This window comes from Lates calcarifer, linkage group LG18 (assembly GCF_001640805.2).
Source record: "Lates calcarifer isolate ASB-BC8 linkage group LG18, TLL_Latcal_v3, whole genome shotgun sequence".
Taxonomy (NCBI): Eukaryota; Metazoa; Chordata; class Actinopteri; family Centropomidae; genus Lates; species Lates calcarifer.
Genome location: NC_066850.1, coordinates 7,150,937 through 7,170,480, shown reverse-complemented (window position 1 = coordinate 7,170,480; position 19,544 = coordinate 7,150,937). Strand labels below are relative to the sequence as shown.

The 19,544-nt window shown below is 41.7% G+C and overlaps 1 protein-coding gene across 1 annotated transcript in view; it reads left to right on the top strand.

The window, feature by feature from the left end:
* The window catches only part of tmtc2a (transmembrane O-mannosyltransferase targeting cadherins 2a), a 55,584-nt gene that overhangs the window by 12,216 nt on the left and 23,824 nt on the right, over positions 1-19,544 (top strand). Inside the window, exon 2 of the mRNA XM_018670997.2 lies at positions 14,325-14,940. Coding sequence (XP_018526513.1) covers positions 14,325-14,940 — 616 coding nt within the window. The remainder of the gene's footprint in view (positions 1-14,324; positions 14,941-19,544) is intronic.

The window sequence follows — 19,544 nt, the reverse complement described above, 5'->3', positions numbered from 1 at the left end:
GTCTCATAATTCACGGGCAGTAATTATTTGCACTTGCCTTTAGATCACTGACATAGTTTGTATTGCTAAGGTGTTTCAGAGTTGAATGAAAACATGGCTTGAGTTAAAGTACCTTTGAATCACTTTACCCAACTTTTGCTTTGTCCTAAGTTAAGGGTCAAATGGATGGGGTTTGCACTTTTGGGATGACTTCATTGGTTCCAATGTGAAAGTCGAGTTGAGGCAAATGGTTTCGTTGTACCAGCCGTGTTCAACAGATCACAGATCAGAATTTGAAAAGATCTTAGATAATTAGCACAGATCCTTGAAAGGAAGACAGATTTGGTCTGGGTTGGCCCCCACGGTACCCCTCTATAGCTGCTGTTTCTCTCTGGCTAATGCTGGAATGTGACAACTGGTCACGGCAGAAGAAAGGAAGGCCTATTCTGGATTGGATACAGTGCTGTACGGTCTGTTAGCGCGGCATACTTGGCCATTACAAATGCTGCATGTGAACCTGACCACTGAAAGCTGTCAAAGCAGAAAGAAGCCCGACTGCTCCAGAATGTGACACTGCAGGGTGTTGTGTTTTCTGTACGAAAATCCTCTACATTCTCAAAATAGCTGCATTTTTTAATTTGTGATCGGATTACAAACCAATTCTGGTGGAGTATTAAAGTGAATTTTTTTTTTTTTTTTTTTTTTAAATCGGAGACAGAAGGCTTTTGAGCAGAAACAGAATGCTGCTTTGTTTCTCCAGCTGCTCCCTTGGCAGCACTGCAGCACACAGATCCTCCACTGGCTCCGTGATTTGTCATCAGCAATTAAAGTTGTCCTCATTATAATCTCTGCAGCAGATCAAAAGTGATCCGGTTTCTCAAAGGAAATTCAAAGTTTGAGTCTCCATGGAACAGACCTTTACTTTACTTTACTTTACTACTCCTGTGTGCTACTTTACAGCAGAACAAGTGTCAGGGGAGCACCACAACTCAGTGCTTGAAGTTTGCTTTGTATTCAGGTTCTGATACAAAGACTTTTGGTAAAGAGTAGAGAAAAGGAACTTTTTTCCTTGGAGAGGGACAGTAGATCCGCCTGGAAATTGCCATGCTGTTGATTCCAGTGAATATAGCGGGCCTGCAACACTTTGGAAATATAATGCTGGACCGAGGTGAAAAGTGAGCAGAGAACATTGGCAGTCCTTTGTGAGCCGTGACTCTTCACGACCCATCGACGTTCAACTATTCCCCATAGAGAAAAAAATCAATGCCAGGCACCTGTATTTGTCCCCAGTGTTCAGATTCCCCTATTTTTAATTTAAGGGTGGAAGGGGCAGGCTTCCATAATCATGAGTTTAGGTGGGTTTTTACATTTTTATAGGTCACTGTGCCAACACCCGCAGCTTTTCTGGAACTAGGCCAGTTGAATTGATTGTAGCGGCAGAGGGTAGAATGAATTAAAGAGGTAAGGGAAAAGGAATTGTACCTGGTGCTAAAAAAAGACATGATCATGTGCTTGATAGTGAAACTGTTATGCCACTGGAGCTGTAATAGTAACCTCAGCGGATTAGTGACTGCCACGTTCTTGTCTGAAAGTTTGGAAGAACAGAGATTATTTGACCCACGGAGCCTAAAACTAAACTATGGCTGTGTCTGAAATCACTCCCTTCATGTATATCTCCTACATTCAAATGATTTGAAGTTTGAATTTCAAATGAAATATGACAGGTCTGTTGCTTATTATATATTATGATTAGATAGTAAAACTGGAAGGAAGCAAATTAAGACCACAGTAAAGTAGCATAATTCTACATAAATTCCTGTAGAAGCAACAATGTTGCATCTGCAGCAGAGAGTTGAGATACAGCAGCATCTGTCTGGCACTTTAAATCATATCTGCAGCCTGTACACAGCCATGATTTATGCATTGTTTGGCTAAGTCAGGGAACAGCACTCAGTCCGTTTTCTTAATCAAGCATCACATTTATCACTGTGGATGCAGGCGACTCGGGGAGGCCACCCTAATTACCCGTCCACAGTCAGACACTGTAATTAACTGCTGAGACCATACTAGACGCAGAATTTGGACAGACTGATTGGCTGCTCATTTGTTTACTTGTAACACGCCGGAGGTGGTTTTCTGGCTGGATACTGGTAGGTGGATGGATGGATGGATGGTGTTAAACTTGGCCACTGTTTCACTGATAAGAGCTGGATGTGTGGGAAAGTCACACACAGGATTTTAGAACTCTCAGCATTCAGTGCTCCTGGATATTGGCTCATTTGAATGTGTTTCTCGCTATGAATTCCCTTGGGAACAGGTACCATACTGTAATACATGACATGTTTATTGGGTGAGATGTTTTTAAAATACCTATAAATTCCACATTAATGTATCTTAACGTATAAGGGAGAAACAGCTCTGTGTGTAAGAATCTTTTTCCAAAGCAGTTCCTGGTGGTCTTTGGGGTATTCATGGAGGTGTGAAACTATAATTTGCTGTTGAATTGAACTGTTACACTCTGCAAACTCCAGTCTCTTGTGTTTTTCAATTTGACTGCATTCACACAATTTGTTTTTTTATGGTACAAATACTCTATGTAGCAGGTCTGCTCGGATGCTTGCTTCTTCAAGGACAACCACTTGCAGAACTTTAAGCTACTGATCCTCTGCAGTTGTACAGTTAATCATCATGTTCATCAAATTTAATTCCAATTCATTTTTCAGATTAATTGTTTGAGTTGTGAGATTTGACCCCCTGAAATCCCAATCTGGTTTTTCCCTCCGCTGTGTCGGCTATGTGCCCTGAGGGAGAGTAAAGCATTAGTTTTATTAGCCATTGATTTCCCATAGCCTTCCCCCTGGTGAGGCTGAGGATCCATCACAGCCTTTTATTGACACCATCACTCAGGAAACGATGTGGTGGGCTTGGGTCTCCTTTTTAGCTGAGGTGGCAGTGGTAGCATAGTTGTCAGATCGCCTCTATTTTGCGCGAGCAGCTAACGGGAAGTGATCAATCAATCACTTAGATGGAGATAAAGACTCGGCAATCTATCTCCTGGAAAATAAATGAAGGAGTCGCATCCCCCACTGATTGGGTCCATAATTTTTTAACCACTAGAAATGCAGTGTATTAAATAATATCTTTGTTTAAAAAAAAAAAAATTCCATACTGACAATGGACCAGATACCAGACATGGTAAGGTTTTAACCTAGCCTTAAACTAGCTTATCATTAAAGGAACACTTTTACACGCAATTAAATATGCTTATATGTTTCTTGCTGAGAATTAGATTAAAATGTTGATACCACTCATAACTGTTTCATTAAGCATGGAGCTATAGTCAGGAAGTGGTTAGCTTAGCTTAGCATAAAGATAGGCAGCAGGGGGGAGGTCATTCTTGGCAAAAGCTAACTCTCTGGAGCACTGTTGTTTACTGTTGTTGTTTACTGTTTGTGTACAGATTACACAAATGGGATTTAAAGTACTAATAAGTTATTAGCTTTAGCTTTAAAGGTGTTAGGTATAACTGTGAACTTTGGACAGAGCCAGGCAAGCTGTTCCCCGCTGGATCCTGTCTTACGCTAAGCTAACCACCCCTGGGCTTCAGCTAAACAGACAGACGTGAAAGAGTGGTATAAATCTTCTCATGAAATTATAAGCAAGGAAACAGATATGTTTATTCCACAAATTCCACATATTTGTTTGCTTTTGAGGTTTGGTGTTAGCTTGGGTTTGGGTTGTCATCAGTGGGCTGAGAACAAAATTAGGTTTCAGCTCAGGAGATGATTAAAGAGTGATCTGCTTTGTTGAAACATCAGTATATAGCATGGCAGCCATTTTAGCAATGTTGTCATTTTTTAAGTATCCACACAAGTTCAATCATGCCTGCAGTATGTAGTTGAATCAGTCCTGGTATTTGGAAGTCCAGTGACTTTTACAAATTCAACACAGTGCTGTACATCTTTTAAACTACTCTCCATTCACTGATTGTTCCGGCTTCCAGCTGCTAAACTCCTGGCTCTCAGTCAATGCTTTTCATACAAAGGAAAACACAGTTTGCAAGATTTAGACCATGTTTGATATTCACCTAAGGAACATAAAGTGGCCATAAATATCATTTGTTTATCTAACAGTGTATATTTCAAATCACGGTGAAGGTCTGTTTAAGTGCACAGCACACATTCACTTTAAGCACAATGAGTTTACCCTGGCTTATTTGGAGTTTGCTGCTCTGCTAATCAGGAAACATGAAAGCAAGTCCATGGCCTGACAAAGGAGATACAGCCAACTTCCTGACGTTTAGCTCAGACTTTTGCAGCCTCTTTGAAGCCGAGAGCCCCCGGAAGAAATCTGTTTGTCCCGACTGGCTGCTTGGGCAGACTGAGGATGTAGAAGAGACTTTATCTTAATCAGCTCTGAGTTGAGCTATTGGTTCGGTTGATGATGAAGCTAAAACAGCTGGATCTCAGTGATGAGGAGTAACTATGCAGAGGTGTGCCCCTTTGACTCACTGCAATTAAATTCATGAATGTTACTTTAGCTGGACTTGGGCCAGATATTGATGTGAGTGGAACATTAAAATGTCTGTAATTATTCCCAGTCTTTCATCAAGTTGAATAATTCCCCTTTGCATTTTTGGACCGTTGGTATATAATTATGTTTTAACAAGTATGTATGCCACTCTTTGTCAGTATGCATTATACAGCAATTTAAACAAATACAGATACATTATTGATACCGACATTGAAGCTGGTTTTGAAAATCCTGTGCAGCTTGACAGTGACTGGAATTTTTGTCAAAACCTTCTCATTTTTAGTCACAACCCTTCAGACCAACTTTACATTCATCTAGACTTCTTCCCATTATATACGCAATCTCCAGTTTTTCCCACTATTCATTTTCATTCCATTCATTCACAGCTATTAGGCTTTTTTTAGGCTCAGTTAGAACTTCAACAATTACTCAGTTAATGAATTAGTCGATTGAATTACCTGAGCAAAAATGTCAAATATTTGATGAAGATTTGATGCTTATTTTTGTCACATGATAGTGAGCAGAATAGCTTTGGATTCTAGGCTGTTGCATGGACAAAACAAGACATTTTTCTCCCTGGTGCATGTGGAATTATAATGGGTGCTTAGCTTAGCTGCATGCAAGAGTGAATACATGTGCCTGCTGTGTGTGCTTTTGTGCACTTAAATTTGGTATCGCAGGCAGTGTGACTTGATGGGGTCACCTCAGGTCATTGCATTACTATTTTCATTATAGTGCAGATTTCAGATTGAGTCAGACTGTCCTGTTCTCTGAAATGTTTGTGAATATTTGCTTTGTTTTGTACATTTCCTAGGAATCAGCTACATTTATACAGTAAATATTTTCTTAATAAACACTTGATCAACAATAATTTCCTCAAAGTAAACATACATCCATTGTATGAATCTGTGAGCAGAAAATAACTGTAAATATTAACCTTTAGTGATTAGCTGTACTGTTAAAAATAGACTTCTCTGTGTAATTTGCTGTGCTTTCACACTAATCTCTGCATGTGGAGTTAAAGTAAGTCATTTAACTGGCCTATTCATTCCCCCAAACTTCTCGCTGGTTATTCTGCACCCTTGGGAAAACTGCTGGGAGCTGCAGGATGGGCTATTTTTAATCAATGAAAAGATAGATCCAGTGAACTGAGCAGGAGGGGAAAAAAATGTAGGTTAGTGCTTTGAATACAAAGTAAGTTTCATCCTCTGCGTCTTAGGTTTATTTTCAGTAATATATTTTATAAGAGATGAAAATCTTTCCAGCTTTTTCCTTCTTTTTTTCATGTCATCAATGCCCAGCTATGTTGAACGTCACCCAGCAGCAGTTTATCACTGTTCACAGGTTTAAAATGATGGAAAGAAACAAATAATTGCATCTGAGCTGGGCACAAAACCTGCCAAATTAATGTCAAATTTCGTCTTACACACCAGGAAAGGGAAGAGCCTCTGCACAGCTAGGCATAAATCTTTCACAACTAGGCCACTGGCAGTATGACAGAGTTTTATGAATGCTATCTGGACATTTATGCAATTTTCCTCTCCTCCCATATTCGTGCCAGTTTGGCGTGGGACGGAGTGTGGGAAAATAGCGGTGCCACTTCTGGTCGGGGTATTGTTCTGCCAGTGGTGTCGTTGACGTATGATGTTTGAGCACACCCTTAATGCTCACTTCCTGACCTTTCAGCCTACAGATACACAAACTAAACACATACAAACTGGTGATAAAAAAGAGAAATATTTTATTAGTGTATTTATGTATTGTCCGTGTCTATACAGTAAAGCCAACACTGAGGATGAAGACATGAAATCATAAAGAGTTCTGGTCCCTCTTAACATCTCAGTCTTTCATCATCGCCATCTCATCATCGCCTGCCATTGTACTGCATGTGGCCACATACTGGCAGGATTATAGCAGCTGATAATGAGCCAATGAATGAATCACTCAGGCCCAGCCAGAGAGCGGAATTACTTTACGCATGATCATTCAACCCTGCGCTGTGATGGATGGGTAGGTACCTCTAGGACTGAAAAAAAGGGGACCAGATCTCCACGTGTTCACTTGCCTCATGTGGCGCAGAACAATACGCTCCCCGCTACAGTGACCATTGAGGTGAAATTTATGGGATTTTTATCCTCAACCAGCTGTGGCGTTCCCTGGGAACAAAGCCTCAAATGGTGTTTTCCTGCCAACTGAAACACCACATGGAATTAGGACGCCATATCGTATAGATTACATATTGTGTCATTCTCCATGTGCAGTATGAGTGTGGAGCCTTGAGCGCACATACACACAATCTTAAATCTGATTACTGTTTGACCCCCGACCTTCGTGCATGTCTCAGAAACTCTATGCACTCTATGATCACTTTCTAATCCTGTTAGCATTGGATTAACGCAGAGGTGATCTGGACCCTGACACCCACCCACCCACACATACACTCTCTCCCTCTCTTTAATACACTGCCTCTTACCCAACTGCTCGTGCTTGTGAGACTGAATCCTAATGAAGATGAAATCGATAACTGGTGGCAGGCCTTCTTCCAATGCAAATCATTTTGAGAACAGGGAAAAACTTGATGTCTAAATCATCCATCCATCCATCCAGAGATCCCTCTCCCCACCAGTGTTTTCCAGTTCCTCCTGAGGGACCCCTGAGGCAATACCAGGTCGGATGAGATATATCGTCTCTCCAAGATGTTCTGGGTCTAGTCCAGTTGGATGTGTTTGGAAAACCTCCAATGGAAGGTGCCCAGGAAGCATCCTTATTGAGGAAATTCATTTCAGCTGCTTATATTTGCGATCTCATCCTTTTGGTCACTACTCAAAGCTAATGACCATAAATGAGGGTTGGAACATAGATCAAGCAATAAATCGAAACCTTTGTCTTCCACCTCATCTCCCTCTTTTCCACAATGGAACGGTACATTGCCCACATTACTGCTGACGCTGCATAAAGCCCTGATAAATCAATCACTTCTATTTACTGCCAATTAATTATCAAGCATTTGTTTTTGACTTTAGGAAGACAAATCACTCAGAAGCACACAGGATTCGGTCTAGCAGAAATAACTAATGATTCCTTTCATTATTTATTAATCTACTGATTATTTTCTCCAAAACCCAAAGATATCCAGTATACAATAACATTTGACAAAGAAAAGCATTAAGTCCCTGCATTGGAGAAGCTGCAATCAGTGAATGTTGGGAGTTTTTACTTGAAAATGACTGAAAGGTTCAGTTGATTATCAAAATAGTTGATTAATTTGCAATAATCATTGCAGCTGTACAGATAACACGTACACACATTCCTCACTACATTGCTGTGTTTGTCTGTGTAATTCTTTTGCTGTCTTGTCATTATGGGACTAATATAGTAGCTAATGATTTCCATTGTTGATTTATGTGCAGATTATTTTCTTGATTAGTCCATTGATTGTTTAGTGTAGAGAATGTCAGAATATAGTCATCACAATTTCTTAAAGCCCAAAGTAACATTCTCAAATGTCTGATTTTGTCAGACCAACAGCCCATAGGCCAAAGATATTCAGCTTGCAATAATATAAGACAGAGGAAGCCAGCAATTGCTCATGTTGGAACCAAAAAATGTTTTTGTTTGAAAAATTACTAATGTTTATGTGAGTAGATTTTTTTTCTGTTGATCAATTGTGTCATCAGCTCATCTTTTCAGCCCCAGTTGAATGTTTTCACTCCTTTATTTTGGTCCTATTGTTTGTGCAGCGTGTTGTAAAGGCCCACACATAGTGCTGTTTTGGGTTCCCCGAGTTGACATTTGAGAGAGAATTGTGATGAAATCCTTACGAGTAGTCTAAAACAATGGTCCTAGATTACAGTGTAATACAGGTCCACCAACCACTGATTTAGGGCTTTGGCGGCCAAAGATAGTCTTGGAAGCCCAGAAATTCACAACCAATTCTTACAGTTTGACCAGTGTCTACTGTAGCAACCAACCAACTGGGATCCAAATCCAGACACCCTTTAACTCCAAGTCTTTATTCGCTGTGGTTGGTGCGAGTGCGAACAGACAATTAATCATTTGGATTTTACTTATTTATAAGAAAGTGGCAGCTTTGTAATCACACTGCTCTTTTAGCGCTTTAGCTCCACCTCAACACACTTTCCCCTGTGCTACTGTGATATGAATTGGTTTTGTCCAATCAGTACGGAGGGTTTTTCTTCTCATAGAGTTTTAATCATCTGCGCTCCTGTTACCCCTGCACAAAGCCAGCAGCATCAGTGGTGTGTTTACTTCAGTGGTGCGCCAGCCCAAGATTAGCATTGTGTGAATAGGCCTGTCTCTCCCTGTGTGTTTAATTAGCACTCGGATTGCTCAGTAAGGAGATGGAAATTTAATAGATTTTGGCCAGACAAGGCGTATTGTAAAGAGCTTGGTACTGAAGCAGTCTAGTAGAGTAGTTGCAGTTAGTAAGGGGGATAGTAAAGACAAGAGATGGGAACAGGAAGGAAGAAAGTGAAGGTGACAAGTGATGGGAATGAGATGGAGGAGAACTTCATAAAAGTCAGAAATTAAGATTTAAAGAATGGCTGGAGGTGGAGAGGTGGGTGGCAAAATGAACAAAGAGGTGATGAGATCTATGAAATAATGTCCAGGCCAGTATCCATTAGCAGTGCTGTTTTTATGATGATTGGCTAATCCATCTCATTACTGCCATCAGGGAGCAGGAGGATGCACTCCACTACAAGAGGGTGTAATTCAGCCTGTCCTGATTATGTTAAGTGATGGCCGTTTATACTGAAGATGTTTATTAGAGTGGAAGAGACTGGCCAGTGCACATTCTGCAGACAGGCAGGCTGGCCTAAAGTCCTGATATTTAAATAGATTTAAGTGTATTGTTTTGCAATGCATAAATATTGTTGTCCTTTTAATAGAGCACACAAAAACATTTTATTCAGTCTGACCACAGAGAGTGAGAGAGACGGAAACACACTGTAGTGCACTGTAGTATGTGTTGTCCGAACTTTACAAGGATGCAATTAAGGAAACAACTCTTTTTATAGGTTTACAGTTTCTTCACTCTGGTGATTCAGGCTTTTAGCTGAGAGAGAGTTAAGATGTCTCCATGGCCCCTCTGCCTCGTGAGAGATGATTAGTGGAATATTCACCAGGGCTCGAGTGATTGAAACTGCAGCTGGATGAATAACTTAATGCATTTGATTAAAAGGCCAGAGAGATTTTATAAAAAGAGTGCAATGATGTTTTGGACTAATGTCCATAGAGAGGCATGTACATTCACTATGCACACAGAGATACTCTCGAGTGGTGTATAATTCCATCCAATGTGGACTTGCATTTATTAGAAAAATAGCATCATTTTGCCATCTTGTTGCCCTGTGTTTAGGAACTTAAATGGACATAATTTTCAAAATGACGATGACTTCTAGGACTGACTGATCATATATTATCCATGTATCATGTTTTGCTTTCTGTATTGGTTAGGAATAATTGATTTAGAGTCAGTACATTAATTTATGTTAATATGTACTGTATGTATATTTATGTTAATATTGACATTTATGTGGAGAGGAATTGCATTGGAACACAAGTATGGTGACATACTCTGGATATTGTTCTGTGGATGTGTCTGTACTTTAGTTTTCCAGGTTAAAGTAGCTGAAGAAAGTCTCTTTAGTTGTTATTCATTGATGGTTTAACACTCAAAATTCAGCTAATTTACTTTATCAGGACTGTGGGTGTGGTTTGAATTGTTATTCAAATGTTGCTAAAGCCTGATTGGTGCATGGAAATATTTGACATCACCTTTTTCTTACTGAGCTCCGCCCCTTTACAAACCAGTGAAAAAATGTAGAAAATAGTGCATTTATGTAGGGTGTGTGAGTGACAATGTGTGAATGACAATATTAGATTCTGACCACACCTGTGTTACCACAAGTGACAACTTGATACACCTGCTGGTGATGAGCTGACCAACACTAATTGTTGGCGGCAGGTTGAAAAGACTTAGTCCTGAAGCTACATGACACTAAAAACCTTATCTACCTAGTCTAAACAATCAGTGACTGATAGAATAAATTGTAATGAAATTAACTGAATACATCTTGGATTTACCTCGTCAGTATACAAAAAATGTCACTCTTTCCCTTATATTTTCCACATTCGGACGAATATTGGCCCACTGCCCCTTAAAGAGGCCCAGTGTCTTTCTATAGGCAGCCTAGCGCACATGAAAAAGCAAATCACTGGTGGTGAGATCACTGTTTGGAAGGCGGTGGAGTGCCGCATTTGCATATTGAAAAGACACAAACCCAAACACTGAAAGACGGCCAATTTTCTCCTCGCTAAAAGCAGCGGACAGGTGAAAGAAGACCTCACCCTATTACAAATGGACCTCAAAAAGAAGAAAAAAATCCCTAACCGCTAATGTCTCTTTTCAGCCTCTGATGGAAATCCGTCTGATTTCACCTCCCCTCCCCACAAAAAAAAAGAGAGAGAGAAAATTGAAAAGACCAAACCCGTCCTGTACTTTGAGGATTGTGAATGGAGTGCCCCGCAGCCTGCCTGCCTGCCTGCCCCACATACGGTGGCTGAATACAAAAGACCCCCTTCTGTAAGAGCAATCACTCCGGGAGACCACTCTATCTGCAACCGCTGCAGCGGCGAGGGCCTCAATGAAGCCATCAGCGCGGGCTCTGTTGTCGTACGCTCTCGCACATGTGCACACACTCGCAAACACAAAGACGGACACCTTGCATGTAACCATTTATTCCTTTAGTCCACATACAAAAACACACGCACGCACACACACACACTAGTACTTTAAATCCATTCCCAAACCCTCACGGCTAATGCATTCTTTTCATCCTCCGGTGCTGGACAGGAACAGGGAGGGAGATGAGTGGTTGGAGCTGATTTGAATATTTTAATTATTTATCACTAGGCAGTATTGAGACCCAAGACATGCCAAGGGACACGAGGGAACTGGGTGAGGGTGAATCTAGCCATGTTTTGGATTTGATAATGTGCTATTATTGCCAGTGGGGACAGGAAGAACAAGGCCATGGTGGCATATTTTGATGGACAAGAGATTTATTTTTTTAGTAATGAATCAGAATCTTTTATGTGAATTGTTAGGATAATCATAGAGACTGTGCAGTAATGTGAGACTGGCACGGCTTATATACTCTCAAGACATTATACTTAATGTAAACCCAGTATTAATAAAACTTTCAATGTTGATAATAAATACATTTCAGTGTATGTTTATTGCTCTTGTATCCCGAGTCCTCCCAACCTCATATCATGCTCTCACACTGCGGTGGGACTGTAGAACATTTTATAAATAATAGCTCACTGTGGAGCTACAGTAAAAAAAAAAAAGAAAAAAAAAAAGGAAGAGGTTTGTAAACTGAAATGATGTAATGAACTGGGTCCTTAGAAATATCAGACAAGGGAGAGTTCCACTTTGGCCTGAGAGCCTGAGAAACACACTCATGCCTTTCTCCGATGGAGAACAATCCTGGGAAATGGAGGAATTTACTACAGCTCACGCGATGACAGGACTGTAGGCTTGAAGGAAACAACATATATATTCAATTAGGAATAATTCATTGAGCAAATATCGCTTTGGCACTGGATCTGCAGGCTTACTTTATGTGTCATTTCTTATTTTCCTTTTTTTCCTCTCCTCAGTCTTTTGCTTTTACCTTGTCTGCTCCCCTGCTGTAGCTCAATCTCCCTCCCCTCCCCTCTACGCACTCACTCCAAGTTGCAATCCCCAGACAAAGGAAGTCCTTGGCTAGCCCCCCCCACCATGCTGTCGCTTTCTGGAGTGACACGCACAATCAAAATCTGAGAGAGTAAGGTTGATGCTGGGTCACCGTGAATGAATCCTGGAAACACAATGCTTCTCACATAATTCAAGTTTTCATGAAGCAACATGGAAATAATACGTGTCCTGGTTAATAAAAAAAAAAAATCAGCATGTGTTGTGTTATCACTGTTTGCACCCCCCCCCCACAGCTTTTAATTGGCATGTCAGCACACACAGAAGTAGATGAGGGCGTCTTCTCTTTTGATGTTCTGCTATAAATTAAAACCCGTCACCTCTGTGGTCTTTCACAGGGCATGGTGTTCTTGTATTGTGGGTTTCTTTTATAATTAATCATTTTTACATTCACTATGATGTTATTTAGAATAAGATTTTCTTTGTTTGCCTCAGTGCTGGAGTCAGCTTGAAAGCACTCATTAGGTAACATTGCCTACAGCTGAGGATTGTTTTTACAAAGCTCCTTTTACAAAGCCACCAGCTGCTCTCGTGATACTTGACATTGCATTAAGTTACCTTGAGTTATCTTCAGGCAATGTGACTGCGAAGCCTGTGATTTAAAGTTTGTTAAGAATTCTCTATTCACTTTGTAACCATTATCCATTTGGTTTGTTTAATTAAGTTTTATTAATTGTATTCAAAATGAACCACAGGTACAGACACAGTGGTTAGGTCTGAAGCAGAAATAAATAATAATCACACACTCAGCAGCTTGAGTTGATGCTGCTGGATGGAGGCTCAAGAATTCCCCCTCCAAATGTAATAAACAAGAATCCCCCCCCCCCCCCCCCCAAGAATATATATATATATATATATATATATATAATATATATATATATATATGTGATCAGAAACTGATATGAGATCATTTGTCTCACTCTCAAAAAAGAGTAAATAAACACCGACATGACACCAACTTTTTCTTTTTCAGTGAAAACTTAAACATGGACATGAATTACATGGATTTCTGAGGTGGCACTCAGGTCTGGTGTCCACTCGTTAGGTGGCATTACCTACAGCTGAGAGTAGTTTTTCTAAAGCCCTGATGCCAGTGTTTTCCATTCAGCAGCTCAGACACATGCTGTACTTTATAGGCTTTTAAATCTCCCAAGCTAATGAATGTCATCCTCAATCTATGATTCAAACAGTCTCCATCTCCATTTAAAATTGTGTGAACAGTGAGAAAACACATGCTTTATAAATTGTAGCAGTAAAAATGAACACCAAGTAGAACCCCACATATTAAACAATGAATGGGAAACAGTGGTTTCACTGCAGATTGTGTTTTTCACCCCTGTCACCAGTTCCCTTTTGCTCTCTTTTGTTTTGTGTTTGTTAGTTTTACCCAGTCCGGAAAATAAAAGTTGCAAAAATATTTCTATGATTAACTGACAGTGTGTGATATCTAAGCCAGCTTTATCTTTGATCAAATTTCAATTTCAAAATGTATGTCATTGTTTTACTTAATGTCTTTTTTTTGGGGGGGGGGGGATTCTCCCTCTGAGTTGTTGTAGCTGCCATCCCATTCATCACCTTTAATCCCTGTGGTGTCCTCATTTGTTGCAGTCTGTGAGTGTACACGAATGAAGCTCGTGTCCCCAGTAATGATCTGCTAATTATGAGAATCCACAGCAGCCTCGGGGTTTTGAAACCACCTGTCCAAGCATGTGTGTGTGTGCGTGGGTGTGTGTATACAGGTACCTGTGACATATGTGCATGCTGTGTGTGTGTGTGTGTATGAGTGAGAGCACATGTCTATATTCAGTCTCTATACTCTAAAGTCTGTTTATTACATTTGGAGTGCTCATTGCATTTGTCTATTAAATTTCACTGATGAGTGGAGCATCAGGAGGGTGGAAAACATTCCAAATGAGGCCATGCTGTGCATCCAGCACGTGTGTCACGATGCAAGGGAGTGTTTTGTCTCCAACAAAAGTAATTTGAAAATACAGTAATTGACAATAATTTATTTCCTCTGCTCCTCCAGCCGCGCCATCAAGACCAACCAGGACCTTCTTCCTGAGACTCCGTGGATCAACATCCTGTACGATGACTTCTGGGGCACCCTGCTCACCCACAGCGGCAGCCACAAGTCCTTCCGTCCGCTCTGCACCCTCTCCTTCCGCCTCAACTACACCCTGCATGGCCTGCGCCCCTGGGGCTACCACCTGCTGAACTTGGCGCTGCATGGCCTGGTAACCGCCCTCTTCACGGCCTTCAGTCGCCCGCTCCTGGGCGGAGGGTTGTGGAGCCTTTTGGCCGGTCTCCTCTTTGCCTCTCACCCGGTTCACACCGAAGCGGTGGCCGGCGTGGTGGGGAGGGCGGACGTCGGCGCAGCTTTGTTTTTCTTGTTGTCTCTCCTCTGTTACGCGAGACACTGCGGGCTTCGTAGGGACCAGCGCGGGGCCTTCGATGCCAGGAGATGTGGCGGCGTCTCAGCCACCTGGTGCTGGGGCTGGATGCTGGGGAGCCTGTGGTGTGCGGCAGCCAGTATGCTGTGGAAGGAACAGGGGGTGACTGTGCTGGCCGTGTCGGCTGTTTATGACCTCTTCGTGTTCCAGAGACTCCGATTTCGCCAGACACTTCTCCTCCTGTTGGGAAAGGTAAATGAATACATGCTGCCAGGGCCGGTGTGTGTGTGTGTTCCTGACTCTTGTCTTGGCGTCTCTACGTATCCAGTTTCCTCTTCCTTACCTCAGAGGCAAACCTCAGCCAGCCAGCTGTTAATGGTTCCTGTATGGTGGAGTAAGCTCTCTGTGTGTTCTTAACATGGTTTTGTTTGTGTGGAAATGGTGTGTGTTTGCTTTTCATTAGGAGTGTAATTAGAAAAGTTGTTTGCCCGTGCAAACCACACAGTTGGTGCATGAAAAGTAAGCTGTTCTCATTTGTCATCTGCAAACAGGAAGAAACTATATGCAGAAGGGGATGTTTGCCACTTCCTCGCAACGCTGCCACCAACTTCTCATAGCTGCAGTAAACAGATACATATTAATGCAAGGAAATCTAGATTAGGATCTCAGCCTCATTATGCGTGTGTACATGTGCAGTCATGGCGGAGCAGGAAAAGCTATTTTCAGGGTGACTTGCTTTTTCATTTTTAGGTGACAAAAAGGTATGTGCAGGAAAAACAATAACACATCCTCCTCTGGTAAATGATTTGGTCCGCTTGTCGAGTATGCTATCCAAACATACACAAACGCACACACACACACACACACAGTATGCTTCCTCTGCAGGAGAACGCCGCAGGACTCCATTTTCCCCTCCAAACTGAAGTTATTTGAGGAGGACAACCTTGGTGCAGTGACTCATCTGATTATGGGAATCAGTGTTTGAGTGGAAAGGCTCCTCTCGCGCACTGGCACTCCACATTTGATTAAAGAAACTGCTCCTTAGCCAACATGATAGCCCCTCGTAAAATGCATAACTAGCATAATAAAAAGTCCCCTTGGGTTTACAGAGCAAGGACAGTCTGGTTCTGAATGTGTGTGTGTGTTTGGATCTTTCTATAGTGGTTTCTGCTTGTGGAAACATCTATAAATACCTCTGTTTGTTGCAAGGTTTGTGATGTAACTTTGTGTAGTACATCACCAGTGTCCTATGGAAGTTTCTGTTGTAGTTTCAGACGTGACGGTCTAATTTACTCTGCCACAGCCGAAGGAAAACACCTTCTCCCTACAAATGTTCAAGGCTTTTACCATACCTGTGGGGCGGCTTCTCCAGTAGTTGTTTCTGGCAGAATGATAACCCACAACTGTTATTAAAGGGCTTGAAGCAAGCAGCCCAGAGAGATCAGAGAGGGAGAGAAAGAGGGGAGTTACAATGTTTTTCTTCTTGGCGCTTGGCAGGAATAACTCACGTGTGTGTGCTTTTGCAACCGCTAGACCTCAGCCAATGCAAAACACAACACCTGTCTTTCAGATTGCACTCACTCATCTAGTAAAGCTGGTAAATCACGTTAGAGGAGCTACTCAGCAGTGTAACTCGATGAAAAGTAGAGAAAAAAAATCTAATTTACTGACAAAATCTTAACCTTCTAAAAGTTAGCGTTTGCTAAACTAACATTTGGCATTATAATGCAGTAAATCAGTCACTCTCGTTGCATCTGACTCGGTATAAACAAAGAAAATGGAGACATGACCTTAAAAAAATCATATATGCCAGATTCAATCTTGACTAGAATTTAAGTTTTGTAGGTTTAAGTTAGGCTCCACATTCTCAACAAAAAATGATGAAAAAGAGGGAGAAAAAAAATCTAATTTATTGACTCAATTGTATTTGTTGAGATTGTATTGTATAATCAGGTGTTCTCATTATTTTGTCTGCCTCTGTGTGCACAAACTAAGACGAGGCAAAGCCCTGGAAATGAAACCGCAACCTGAAAGACATCGAGCACTCCGTGTTCCAGTCTGTTGCATTACAGTCTGAAAGATTTCATCACCCCCTTAGTGCTTGTCAGAAGCCGTTTTGAAAAATCACATTTCCCGGTATATTTATAATGCAGCAGAGCGGGGATATCATCAGCAGCCTCCACCTCTCTGCCCAGACACAATAGCCCTGGCCAGAATCCCCCCTGCCAGCCCTGTTGGGTCCCCATGCCAGCCAACCCCACACCCCTCCACCCCTCCACCCTCCCAGCACCTCACGCCACCGCCAACACATCTGGCTCATTTATCACTCTGGCAATGCCCCTCCTATATTGCCCCAGTCACGGTTATCTTGGCAGGGAGCTCGTTACGTGCCGGGGCCAGCCGTGAGGGCAATCGTCTCCTCGATTATGAGCCAGACGTCTCGGGACGCATGGGAACACAAAAGGGAGAGGGGATATCAAGAGAGAATAAGTGAGAGAGAGGGAAACTATGCCCTCACTTCCTTTCCTTTATCTCTTCTTGGTCTTTCTCACCCACTGTGCCTTAAAGCACTTTGGAAATGGACTGCTTGGCTTGTCCTGTATCACACTCTATCACTGAAGCACAATCAGCTCCTATTGACTTGGATGGCAGGTGGAAAGATTGAAAACATTTGTGGTAGAAAACAATGCAGCGTGTGATATTATCTGTTCAAATTTTTTCTATTTATTTCCAAAATGAAGCAAAAGAATGAAAAATCCTCCTCATCACATTACCTGACTGCTGTGGCACAGCAGCCACAAACAATAAGGAAATGCAAATCAGCGCAGGCGTAGCAGAGGGGACAGATGCGCTTCGACCAGCACTCCATTTCTCATCCTATTAACTCCCTAATCAGACCGAGATGAGATTTCAAATGAGACAAGGTAGGGCAGAGGGAGAGTTAGAAAGTGATAGATGGAGACAGAGAAAGGTGTGGTGTTAGCACTGCAGTCTATTGAGAAAGCAAAATGAGTCTCATATGCCAGGATCATGTGAATATAATGTCTTTGTTCCTTCTACTTTTAGTTTGTCAGCGGCAGAAACAAACCACTTGAAAAATGAGGCTCCAGACTTTAGACGGAGCCCAGGGAAATAACTTGCTTTTGTTGGTATTAGGGAAAATATCTCTCTGCTAAGCCTGCGGTAAACTGTGAAACCCTGGCAGGCAAGATTGATTTCATTAGAAGGCGTTTGTTTAAATGTTGAAGTGGGATTTTGAGCATTTACTTGATTGAAAAACAAAGATGTCAGTGATTATTCCTTTCAGCTGAAGTCCTGCATGAATAGCTCTAAATAAAAAGGTCTAAAATATAGTTCCTCAAAGAAAAATAAGACTGGATTAGATGTTAGGGCATTTTCTCACTCTTCCTAATCCTCTAGCGTCCACACCTTTTGGATTTTTGTCACTTCAGCATGTGAACTCAGGGCCAAATCAAAGATCACAGATAGCATTGTACCAGAGGCAAACTGACAATGGAAGGATTTGATAGTGTCCTCACCAGTTTGCAATTAAAGTGTTATGGGCTCCTCCTCCTCGTTTGTCTCAGTGAGCGCTGCAGGCACGTAGATTAAGTTCAGAGTAACCAGCTGACGGCTTGATGAACACTGTGCCAATTATCCTGTAGCGGAAGCATTCGGCTGTGAAATGATGCCCTCTGTTGCATGTTCTGCTGGATGCTCTTTAGTTAGCTTGCATTGCATGTTGGCAAGCCAGAAGGAGTGCATCTTTATTCTCTCTGGCACATTGAAACATTGGGCCTCACGCAAAAACATTTGTGTATTCTCATCTTAAACCACCTGCTTTTTTCTGTGAGGTTTGCTCATACAGCTGTTAGAGTGAGATTTGTGAGATTTGATCATTAGCATAGTCAACGCACCAAAAATGCTAATATAAGGCTACCTCTGTCAGTCAGTTTGTAGGAAGGTTTGCACAGTGCAGAGCTTGCAGAGCTGCAAAGTACCACGGTAGCAGAAATCAAGAGGGAATGGTTTGACGTGAAGCTAGATGCAGATAACCGCTAACCCAAGCAAAGCTGGTGAATGCAACAAGGTCTCTTTGACCCTTCATTTCATGCATCTTGGACAGATCAGACAGTTTTCCAATCTCAAAAAAGGAAAAAAAAAAGTATAAATGGTTCCAAGAAGAGACAGATTGAAATCCAATTGCTCGAGCGAGTTGTTGACAAGGTATAAATCTGTCTTTAGGGATTCATACATAACATTTACTTCTCCCAAGTGTAACTACGTCAGCAAATGCTTTTGCAACTGTAACACATACAATCTTAGGTGCACCAATATCTGATCCCCCAGTCTGACTATAGCATGATATAAATGGGTGAGGTAGCACATGAGTGAGCGACAGCCTGTGTGATTTAACACAGGGCCTTAATCACTTGTATGTTCTAATTAAATCGGTTGGAACAAGTGGTTCTTGCATGAGAGCCATTGTATTTTTGTACTTGGAACATGCATTGAAACTGTTCATAATAAGCTTTAAAAACACTTCAATACCACAAATGAATTGATGGAATCTTTCAAGTAACCAAGAACTGGGTCAGCTAAGCTAAATCAGATGCACAACCTCTCATGAAGAGCACCAAGGATCCCTGTGTTGTACTAAACCCCATCTGATAGTGATGTCCCTACATTACTCAAACAGGAATCTCTTTAAATGTCAAGTTAACAGTGATGGAACCCCTGCTTTGATCAGCTGTCCTCATGGACGGCGTGCAAGTCTCCAACCTGTGACCCATCTCATTACAGGTCTCTGTGCCAGCAGCAGCAGCAGCAGCATGCCTTTTCATGGAGAGAACTAT